This window comes from Sinohyriopsis cumingii, chromosome 4 (assembly GCF_028554795.1).
Source record: "Sinohyriopsis cumingii isolate HCF-2022 chromosome 4, ASM2855479v2, whole genome shotgun sequence".
Lineage (NCBI taxonomy): Eukaryota > Metazoa > Mollusca > Bivalvia > Unionida > Unionidae > Sinohyriopsis > Sinohyriopsis cumingii.
The window spans coordinates 138,258,308-138,270,392 of record NC_142964.1 but is presented as its reverse complement, the minus strand read 5'-3'; the positions used below and the strand labels follow the sequence as shown (position 1 = coordinate 138,270,392).

Genomic DNA, 12,085 nt, shown 5'->3' with positions numbered 1-12,085 from the left:
TAATCATCCCTGCAGTCCAAGGTTCTGGAAGAAAACCTGAATCTGCAATCAACTTTGAAGTGGCACATCGATTAGGCCCAGCGCTTTAACACAATCCAAGTCGTGACATCACAATCTTGAGTAACAAACAATCAAACAAACAATCACGTGTTATCCTTGCACGACTTAAAGGCGTAGTACCGTTACAGTATCAGCAGAAGTTCTTGTTTAAAATAAATGCTTGTCGTATGCGACGTCATTCGGAACACATTGCAAAAACACCGGGAATATATATATATATATATATATATATATATATATATATATATATATATATATATATATATATATATATATATATATCTTACAATATAATGGAAATGTAAAGGTTAAATGGCCGAAAAAGTCTGCAGAATGTAAAACGTGAATACATATTATAGTTTAATAGTGGGTACATTCCTAGGAAGCAGACTATAAGAACTTTACCATTAACACAAACAAAAGATATGGTAAACACTTACAGACCCCCATGCATAGACATTCTGGTTGTAAACCAAAAGTTCAGGCCAGTGGTTAGCAAGAAAATAGGAAAAAGGTTTACACTGTAGTCTCGTTTTGATTTCCAGCCTTTCTGAAAGATTCCAACATCAAGGTCCTAAATAGATGAAAAAGGAAAACATTGTATATTTTTAAATGGCTACTTCAATGAATGTATTTATGTAAATATTCGTAGGTAAGTAAACATTACGGCTCATGCAAAATACAATTGTGTTTATTTTGTGTAATGATTATCGAATAAATATATAGCAACCAAAATATATACTTAATCTTCACGTAATGGACACGACTATTTGCATAATGAGTTTATATTGCAATTTTTGGGTGCATTTTGTAATGTAAATACATTAAAATCACAGAAGAACCCTGTCATGTATAACAAAAGCGATGGAATGATGAAGACATAGACATTAATACATAAAGCGTATATCAATCAATCAAGATATGTGTTCTTACACCGTACTAGTTACCTTCTATAAGGCAATATGGGGTAACTTACCAATTTTGAATTCACATAAACTATATTTTCGTTAATGATCACAATAAGCCTACCAAGCAGATTCCAGAAATCGATCACTCTCGCTTTTAGTTGGAAGTATGAAAATGTACTTTTATAAAGGACAGGACCAGGTAGAAATGGTGATAAAATCTGAATTAAGGTTCATTTATAAAAATGGACACTACTGATGGCGTTGAATGCTGAGAATGGAACCTGGATGAGATGTAGACGATGTAAAACTGCATGCAAAAAATCGATCAAACATTCAAAGGCCATGAGTCCAATTAGTGGTGATGTAGGAAGCTACAGATCACGTTATGTTCGAATTACGTCAATAGAGCTACATATATAACTTTCTTGAAATCCAATAATACGTATCGTTAAGTAGAAGGAATAAATGAGTGGATCCAGCAATCACAGATTAAAAATATGTTAACTGATAATGAAGATTGAACGATGGTCAAAGAACTTAAACCGCATTATCTACACAAAAATGGATGTCAGGTGTAATTAAAAGTTGGACAGATTGAAATCATACGTTTGCTGAAAGGTTGTGTTGGATTCTGATCATGCACCTAAGCAATACTAATTATGTCGTGCCTGGAAATAAAACCAGGTAATCTGATAATCAGGGAATATAGTTCCAATAAAAGATGAAACAGAGCGATAACAAATGAATTAGCCCATGGTGTCATGAAGCATCAAATTCTTTGAAAGCCAATAAAAATCGAGTGATTTAATTAAAAGAAATATAATTGGTAATCCGCATAATTAAGGACGTAAACCCCTGCTCAACAGTGGAGTACAAAGCTGACAATCAAACGTAGAAAAGAACTAATTAATATCAAGCCGAATACCGCATGGGGGTAAAATGGAGGGATAGAATGGCTGAAGGCCCAGTTTATTATCTCCGTCTGAAACAGCAAGCGAGTAACAAAATACGAAGCTAGCGTTCACATATCGATATCATCTTCTGCACGAACAATACTGAAATATTTTATTCACACCTAGAGGTCAAAATTGAACGCATTACCAGTTCTATATCCCAGTCTTCTAATACTTCGGAGTAACCTAAAGGTACACTTTAACTTAAATCTTATTAAAGTCAGCAACTATAAATAGTAGATCCTCAGACACCAAAATAATTTCATGTTTTGGTGACTTTTGGATCGATTTATTTTAGTAACGTATCAGATAAAGCTTTTCATTTGGTGTTGCGGAGAGCTGTTGTACGACCAAATATGTTCAGTGTAAACTTTAATTTTACAGGTCAAAAACAAAAACCACGACCAGCTGTAGATTCCATTGAGATTTCCATTTTAATAATGTTAACATCTGACTGTAAAAAATCAAATACTTCTGAGTTTTCATTCTTCATTAGTCGAGAATTTAAAAAGTTAATTTGTATGGTTGTGTATTTGCTCTCATCTTAATTCGTTGTATGTACCCGTAACATAGTTTTGATCTCACTTCCCAACCACTATCGCGTCAAAAGTCTTAAGTGAACCAAGCAAAAGCAAATATGTATAAAAATTCCTTAACACCTTATAAACCACTTCGACCATTTACAAGATGTTTATTGTAGTGATAATACATGTACTAGTTGACATTACGAGAGCATACACCAGAAAGCAGTGTAGCAATATCACACTAATCCCCACTTCCACCCCTAACTGTGATGCAACATGACACTTTGCCCCAAGCTGTGAAGCAATATTACACTATGCCCCAAGCTGTGATGCAGCATGACACTATGCCCCAAGCTGTGAAGCAATATCACACTATGCCCCAAGCTGTGAAGCAATATCACACTATGCCCCAAGCTGTGAAGCAATATCACACTATGCCCCAAGCTGTGAAGCAATATCACACTATCCGCAAAGATGTGAAGTAATATCGTGCTTTTCTCTCCGTGTCTGTCGGTCTCTCAGATTCGCTCTGCCTCTCACTAACTGAAATAACCTTCATTTCCGGATAATGGTGGTACACAAACATTTTGTGGTCTGGCTCCATCCAAACTTCTATTGCACGCTTATAATTATACATTTCTATTGGACGTCTTCCTCCTGGAAATGAGTACGGCTGGAATCTGGCGATGTGGCCAATATGGGAACATGGCACATGGATGAGAAGTCCACCGCACAAGATCACCTGTAATAAATACTAACTTTGTGTGTTGAATTCCAATTTAGCATGCTATTTTTCGGCATCAATTTAAATCTCGTTTCATAAAAACATTTCTTATATTATACACAATGCTTGGGTTGACTGAATATAATTAAGGGCAGATGATTAATGAGTTCTGATTGAAAGAATATTCATTTAGGATATTGTCATAAAATTATTTTCTATTTCTTGACATATAAAAATTAACAGTGACTTGAAAACAAACACAAAACATCTCATTTATGAAGCCCATGATAAAACGACAACCAAAGAACGCAACGAATTTTGTTTTCATTTCCACATATTGTTGCAACATGATTAGTAGTGTGGAAGTGTTCACTTTGCCCCATGGCCATTTTTGGATCCCTGGCACCCAATCTGGCGTCTACCGATCCCATGACGTTTTAAGCCTACATGTGACCCATGCATGTTTATCAATTTTAATTTTCCACGCATGTAACCAGATGTGATTGTATAAGGCACCGATCAATACACATCGTGAGACGAATGCAATGAATACTTTTCTGTAATTTCAATCATTATGCATGCCTCTTCATGAAGATTGTAATTATTTAGCTTCTACATTCTGTAAACCCTCGTTGTTTCTTATTTATGCTAGTAACGGCGATTTTCTATTTCCGTCGGAATAGTCTCAAACTCGACCACATAGATCATTTTATTTTCGAACGACAACGATAACAATTTACTGATCGTTAATTTGCTAACACTGGTTGCAATCGGTATATATCCGAGAGCAACTCCGTTTGGTGCGGTACACCTACAATTGTTGTTTCCTTGATTCTAGTCACAACAAACCGTAGCTGCAGCAAGACCACAAATATTAGTTATATTTCACGATCAGCGCGGTTCTCTTGGTGATTTGCTCTCACGGGAACCGTTAAGCATCGATTATATATTTACGTCGGTAAATCTGGCGTCAGTCATAGTTCTTCTAGTAATAAAACAATCGCGTATGTCAATTATCTGAATGGCAGACCTTATCGAATCTCATCGTCAGGAGCCGGTGGTACTGTTACATGTTTCATACATTTATGAAACTCGGGAATACGTCAATCTCAAGTGATAGTGCGGTCTGATTGTCTGCACCCCTTTCATTACAAAAACACTGATTACGTCAGCACCTTTTACATCTTACGATCGTCTCAGCCCAATAAATATACCCAAACAAGGTGTCCATGTTGTAAAGCAGTCGAGCCTTCAATTCAGTCAGCGTTGGTGTAAATTGTTCGTTGGTAAAATTATTCGCGATGGATGCATCGGTGAATGAGAGGTTTTGCGTTTGCTAGTGCAGTTTAACGCTTGAGCGTTGTCGCGTGCACGAGCGATTATTCCAAGCTGGCCTCGAGTTGTTTGTGCTAAATCAGGTGATTTTGAGGGCCGATTTCTAATTGACCCTAACAAAATTATGTGATAGTTCATGCGAAGATTTGGCAGCACCACCTTGACGGAGATGTTCCTCTACGAGTGGACAAAAACTATTAAATGCAAACGCCAAGGATAAATGTTGATTTCTTCAACTAATGATGCCGATAATGCAACGGTATAATGATTTACAATAAACCTGTGCGATTTGTTAAATCGTGATAATTGTGGTACATAATTATGATCAAGATATTATCAAAATTTCCATTCGAACCCACATTCCTTTAGTATCATTTGTGTTATACAGATATTGTCCGAATTCAGTCACATTTACATTGTGACGCCTAGATGCGTACATGTATACCTCAAGGGAAACAAGTCGATCATTTGTTAAGATTGCATCTGCTATCGGGTTTTCATCTTCTTTGACTAATATTTCCATAATTTGGTACCATGAAGCTACTATGAGTGGTGGTGCGGGCGCGCTGGCTATTCGATTAATTACATATTATCTTCATGAAATATTGCCGGTATCGATATAGTTTTTGATAAAAGCAGCAGACACGCCGATCTCTTTAATCCACCGTTTACAGTGACCTCAACAGGTCGTTTCTCTTAATGCAGAGCATTTGAGCTTGATTATAATATCTATAATGTCCCTGGCGGGATATGAATAATACTAAACATCCATCTGATTCGATCCATCAACACAGACGACCCTGCATTAGATACATCTCTCAACCGCTCCATGATGAGTATATATATTATTGATTTTTTAATACCACTGTGGGACAGCTCCACTCCACATTGCTAGATTTGCAATCGCTGATTCTAACTTTCGTTGTTGAACGGCTTTGTTGTTGACTTTGCCAGCTGAAGGCAGCATTGATTCTTTGATGGCAACGAAACTACATTTTATGGTGCACGAGTCTCCAATGGTCGAAGTCTATCTGGAATCGATTGAGCCGAGCGTCAGCCGAATTGTTTCGTTCTATCCACAGAGGGACTTTTGATGCTATCTACGACACACATTGTACATTGCTTAGCGATTAGTACAGCGTTCCAGGTTAGATGCCTAAGCACATAGGACGTGCCATTAAATAATCCACGAACAACATCGCGGAGGCCTGTCATGTAATATATCATGTACACGGGTTTTCTTTCATTAATACTATGGATGAATTTCACTCGTCTAAGCAAGATTGTCATTGTTAATATTAAATTGAAATGTCAGGTCGATCTCAAATGTACAGTCATATATCCCATGTTTCACCGCGCAGATCAACAACGGTCCCTTTCATTTTAACTTGGGGATAACGAAAATGTGTCAACTAATTATTGTGGCATGGAACATACATACCTGCTGATGGCGTATCCGATATCCAATTACTGGGTTGTACGGTTGGTAAATGTAAAACAGAGTATAAATCCCTGAACAACTCTTCATGCCGGTTCAAACCTGCTTTATTAACTATTAATGATGGCGTCACAAGTTAAACTGACCTGAGTGGTTGAGATAGTCCTTATAGTGTCAGGCACTATGACAGCTAATCTGTTTAGGTCCTGCACTCAAAATTTATTTCGGGAAGATCTTTGGGCCAACCAAGAACTGTCCTCAATGACGAGTGTCTAATGTCAAACATAGATTGGCGAGATTCAATGGTGATAACGAGGCTGAGTGTGTGCTCATGTTCACGAATATACCTTTTCAAGTCCTTGCCAGCCAACAGTGGGATGATTCGTCGAACCTCGTCATTGATTGGTAACACCAATTTTGTGTTAGCTGGCAGGCCACCAAACGGCTTAGATGGGATTTTAAGCGAACTGGGATACTCTTGAAGCGATGCTAGTGCGACCTCGGGTGTGCGTGATTCACCAGATGTCATTGTGAAGAAAAGTCACACTGAAGTTGCATTTGACATTCTAATCATCTAGGTAATGCGATGTGTTGTATTTAAAACAACCTGTTGCACCGAAGCACATAGTTCACGGAGCAAACGCACCGTCTCAAATGTTTCAGAACTAATCATCGGTGAAATATAACTTCGCTCGTCCTATACATCGTCAACATCGTCATTAGGTTTATGTATCAGCGCACGATATGTAAGTTTCTCAATCGGATCGTTGATGAGCAACCGCTGACAAACCAATACAGCTTCAATAATGACCTGACTTGCACAAACTGAACACACACGTTTTTCCAATCGATCAACATGGTCGTTAGGGTTCCACAATTCACCAAGGCCTTATCCATGCTTTGTTGATTCACGTCTTGGCAACGGTTGTTGTGCCAACATTTCTACTGGCTCGTCTATCAATTTTGATTATTTTTCCAATGCAGGAGATTTCTGGTGTTTTGAAAGGTGTTTCTCAGTGTAACTTTTTACTGGTTGAGGCTTACATTTTGGTTAATATCTGGGTGCATGATCAGGATATTCTTCTCGCCAAATTTCAGAAGCAAATACTAGTTGTTCACAATATTCATCCGTCATAGTGTCAGAGCTTGGTCGATACAAATATTATGTCTCAGTTTCACAGACAGGTCAATATTATCCTGTTCTATCTCATAAAATATTGCATCACCTCAGCTGCTTCATTTTTTCCAGCTTTTAAATTAAGTATTTTATGGAAAGAAACAGCTTTCCAAATGTTTGATCAGACCCGGTAAATTCCCGGTATACCAACTTTACCCATGTCGTTTTTATGTCCAGTAATGAATTGTTTGTTCAATATATATCTCAAGTATTTTAAGACTTGGACGGAAAGCGTCTTTATTTGATGTTCGGACTATCTTTTTCATGAAAATGTTGTTTATGTGTATGCATCAATGACCGGTGTCTAGGTGGTGCCGGAAGTAATTTTTTGATAGATCTCTCTTAAGGTATTTTACTCCAGCTACCACCTTAGGCAATATTCTAATAACCTCTCCAACTGTTGATATTCTTGGTATCTTTGTCTATCCAACGAAGTGGACCAGGTGCTTTTGTCCTCGTTAGCTCTGCCATGTTCAACTGTGACATTTGTAGCCTTTTAAATATATGTAGCAAGTTCGGCTATGTACTTTATAGGTTCAATTAGCGACGCGAATGCTTGTTCAAACCCGGTTATGACATATTCTCGTGCATTTTGTCTTGACTTTGACAAATGGTTGATTTTTTCGCAGCCTTCTATAACAATATGAATCAGTTTGTGCTGTCCCTCAGCGAATTTTCCCATGCTCCTCTGTGATATCACTGGCAGACATTTTATATAATTGTGTTTGATTGTTAAATTGACGTGTGAAGACCCGGATTGACGTGTGAAGACCCGCATGATAGTTACCCCGACAGGTTCCGGTCGAATCGATGGTGAGAAACTTATACAGGTCCGAGTTATCCGTTCAAACATTTCATCCAACATGTGGTCCAAGGTGTGGTCTGCTGCACACCAAGTCCAATTCATGTTTACAAGACCATTTTTGTCAATACCATGAAATATTAACATCATGTTGCAGTTATCACGGTTTTCTTTAGGTCCATGTGTATATCGTTCAGCCAAGTTGATGAAGTCTGTGTTTTTGTCTCGGCCTCGTGAAAATATTTGCTCGGATTCACTTGTTTTCAAGCAGCACATCGTCGTAGACGATACGATTGTTTTTTGTTTTTTTTTTGTTTTTCTTTTTTTTGTTATTGCATTCAAATCATCAATGACAGGTGCTTCGACAGCGGTGGAAAAAATCGATGATGGTTTTGTCACCCCTCTAAACGCTTTGTGAATATCTTTTAAAATATCATACACGACTGATCATCTACCTTTGGTGCAATCCCGTACAACTGATCCCAGGTTAACAATTGTAAACCATATTCAGCAGCAGTAGTGTTACTCTGATCCAGTAGAGCACCCGGATAGCGAATGAAGTATAGTTTTACATGAGGTTATATCACCATACGTTTGTTTTACCAAAACATTTGCAAATATACGTTTGGTTGGTGCCACTGAATAATGCAATATTTTTAACACGATCATGTCTTTATATTGTGTGCGATGACGCGCAAGAACAAATAGCACAAACCCAAGTCAAGTTCAAACACGTAATGGACGAGCAGCGATTTGTGGAATTGGTAATTGATGTGGAGCAAAGTAGTTCACTTATCTTAAAACGTCGGCGGCAGTAATATCGTGACTGCATTAACAAAGTTAACAAGGGACACCATGGATTTCAATCACATTGCAGGGTACAATTAATGTGGGCTTGTACACGACTAGATATACGACTCATTTCTAACATCATCCAGAGCCTGATTAATGAACCATCAGACCCTTTGGTGTGCGCGTTACCGACATTACAATACTTCTAAAATGTCCAATTAAAACCATTTACGTCAATTCGCCGACGTCATCCATGACTTAAATGAGATTATTGTAATACTAAGAGAATGAGTCGCATAATGTTTCGTTAAAGGATGTTTGGAATCCAAGATCATATGGTGATGGCAAAAAGCTCCGCTCATTAAATGTACATTATATCGATATAAACAAACACACAAACTAAGGACAAAAAAGCCAGACATTATTCAAAACATACTACAGTCTATGGTGGTAATGAAGTGGTGAAGCCTCAGTGGAACAATTATACAGTTTAGCCAAAGTCACTCATTGGATTGCTCGATCATGATTGGCCAAACAGTGCGGAAAACTTATATACCAGTACTAAGAAAGATTTCACATGGTTGGTTTCGTGTCAGACCACAAATAAGGCATGTTAAGCTGATAATTTAATTATTTCACATCATTGTGTCGGTGATCAACAATGTAATTAACGCACATACAAGTACGCGTTACGCATTGTCGATTTAGGCAACGTATAAAACGCAGGGAAGCTGTTCAATTACAAATACTATACAAGTGTTGCAGATACAATCGATAGTATATATTACGTGACCACTCATATGGCCACAATTGTTACAAGTGGATCGTGGTAACGAATATCTCGGATCTGTGGTTGTGATGGTGGCCAAACACCATGTGCGAGTAAATGTCGGACATGTCAATGTGCATCGTGACCAAGCTGTTGAACAATTTAATCGCACTCTTGCTAAACGGTTATTCGGTACTCGGTACGCACAGGATTTGTTGATCGCGGACCACAGAGAGGTCTAACGAATAAATAGCACGACTTACATTGGTCGTAGCACCTGTGAACAAAGAAGTCACAGGCTCGACTGGATTATAACCAGCAAGTGACATGGTATGGTCAGTGGATATATTTACGATTTCAGAACGGATAGATACTCCACGCCAACCAACATGTTACCGATTGGGACCGTCAACTAGTAGAGCCAACCATCTTAGCCGTGCATTTGTGAGAGAGGAATTACAAGTCATTCCAGCAGATACAGAATTGTAACTAGGATTTGTGCGAACACGTTAAAAGGTAAAAGCACGAGGACCAAACGCGTAATTAGTGATTATATGGGGAATGGAGACAAACGCACTTTTGTCTATCGGTATACACTAATGCGATGCTTCTTTGATCAGATCATATTAGCTGTGTGCACAATTTCACATCGGGTTTGAAGACATTCCAGGTATAGCTCGAGTTTGAGATATATTTATTCAATCACCGTCTAACACCTATGGTTTTCTCTAACTTTGAAACGCGTGATGTTCAACCCTGTTCGAGTACATTTTTGGTCGCAGTTCCACACATACTCTTCTATTAGTTTACCCGATCATTCGTCTTTAAACGTACTAAACAACGATTATTCTTTAGCATACTTGTTGGAATCATATTCCTTGACCAAACATGGTTGTGCCATGACCGCGAGCACATCATAGGTGGTGATATGCTTCATCAATGAGTCAGTTTCGGTGTACTGCATCTTCACCTGATCTTGATAGAACGGTTTCATCTTCTACCTTGATTAATACTCATTTTTGAACAGCCTCTACAAGTCATAAACGGACGCTGCAACATAGATGGTTTTGTCAGCATTAGTTTTGATTTTTACTGTGAACGGTATCAATTCCCCCATTAAATATCTTTCTGGATTCAAACTTTGGGTCAACGAGGAGCCTTCTTGTCTTGCTTACTATCACGTACCCAGATAAAATTCGTTTGCGCAGATTTAACCATGTTTCTCTTTAAAAATGGCGCTGTTCATGAGCTGGAAAAGTCCTTTTCAAAGTCATTAGTGGCTTTAGTTCTCAGATCCATATTCATCTGAATGTTCGGGATATCAAAGCTTGCTGTCGAAATCCATGCACTACATATGTTTTGGTTACACGCATGCCAATCGTAAGTACAACCGCTGGGTACGCACGTGTAATACACAATTGTGTTTGGTCCTAAGACTTAGTACCAGTTTGGTGCATTCAGTGTATTTGCATCTGGATTCACCGACAATCACACACTGATATGTGGACAACCGTGTACATGCCACCGACCGCGTTTCTGATACCAGCAAATAATCGTTGTGTGAGTCATCTAAGGATATTCCAGATCAACTTCAGAGATGTATCTTCATCTGTCGTTGTAGTGTTTGACTGTTTTTGCTTGGTTATGACATTATTGTTCACCGCAGTTTCAACTGATACCACAACAGTAAAAGTCACGACTGGTGAGAATTTGTTGAACCTTAAATACATACATGCAACGTCTGCATTGATATTTCTAGAGATGATACTTAATCTGTCGGTTAATTAACAAAGCAAGATTTTTTATTCATACATAGGGCGATATCTATTCTGAATCTTTCATTTCACTCTGTAGCAACAAATTAATCTGCGTTCGTCCATTCTGTCCATGTGGAGATAGTAACAGCTGGCAAAAGACTAGGTCATAAGTGAACACATTAACAGTGATACCTGGATTTACTGTTTCAAATTTGGTCAGTGGGCAAAACCAAGGGAAATTCTATGTCAATAAAGTTAAGTTCACATAAGTATTGCTGGTATTTTTTATGCATGTTTTGTAAACTAGAGCAGGATATATAATCAGACTGCCCATTTTAAACATCTGTTATTAACGTTTATTACATTTATGACTGACCGAGGCGGAACACTAGCTGGTGTGTGTGTGTGTGTGTGTGTGTGTGTGTGTGTGTGTGTGTGTGTGTTTGTCTGTGTGTGTGAGCGCCCAACACTAGATATGGTAAAAATCCATAAATTCAGAATGTGAACACTTTTATTAAACTGTATGTTTAATTGACCAATTTGTAAAAAAAATCAACCATGTATCACACTTCTTACATGTTTGAAAATTGGTTATTATACGGACCTCTTCTTAATTCTGAGACTAACTTACCCTCCAAGACATCTCTAGATTTTCACCTCCCCACACTTTCATACCCTCGTCGTAAGCTCCGATTTCTCTGAAATAGCTACTGTCAATAGCAAAAGCGGCCCCCACCATGACTGTACCTCTGAAAATAAGTTTTGCACTAAATTAACGTTCTCTTATTCTCACAGTCATTGATTATCATCTTTGAGATCAAGCTTGTTATTTACATTTTAAGAATA

General features: G+C 38.1%; 1 protein-coding gene across 1 annotated transcript in view; it reads right to left on the bottom strand.

Annotated features, from left to right (window-relative positions):
* Nucleotides 1–467: 467 nt before the first annotated feature.
* Nucleotides 468–12,085, bottom strand: part of LOC149802170 (polypeptide N-acetylgalactosaminyltransferase 1-like) — a 36,698-nt gene continuing 25,080 nt past the window's right edge. Inside the window, exons 6-8 of the mRNA XM_089956903.1 lie at nucleotides 11,871–11,988; nucleotides 2,983–3,187; nucleotides 468–619 (exon numbers count right to left, since the gene is read on the bottom strand). Of these exons, the coding sequence (XP_089813029.1) occupies nucleotides 468–619; nucleotides 2,983–3,187; nucleotides 11,871–11,988 (475 nt within the window). The remainder of the gene's footprint in view (nucleotides 620–2,982; nucleotides 3,188–11,870; nucleotides 11,989–12,085) is intronic.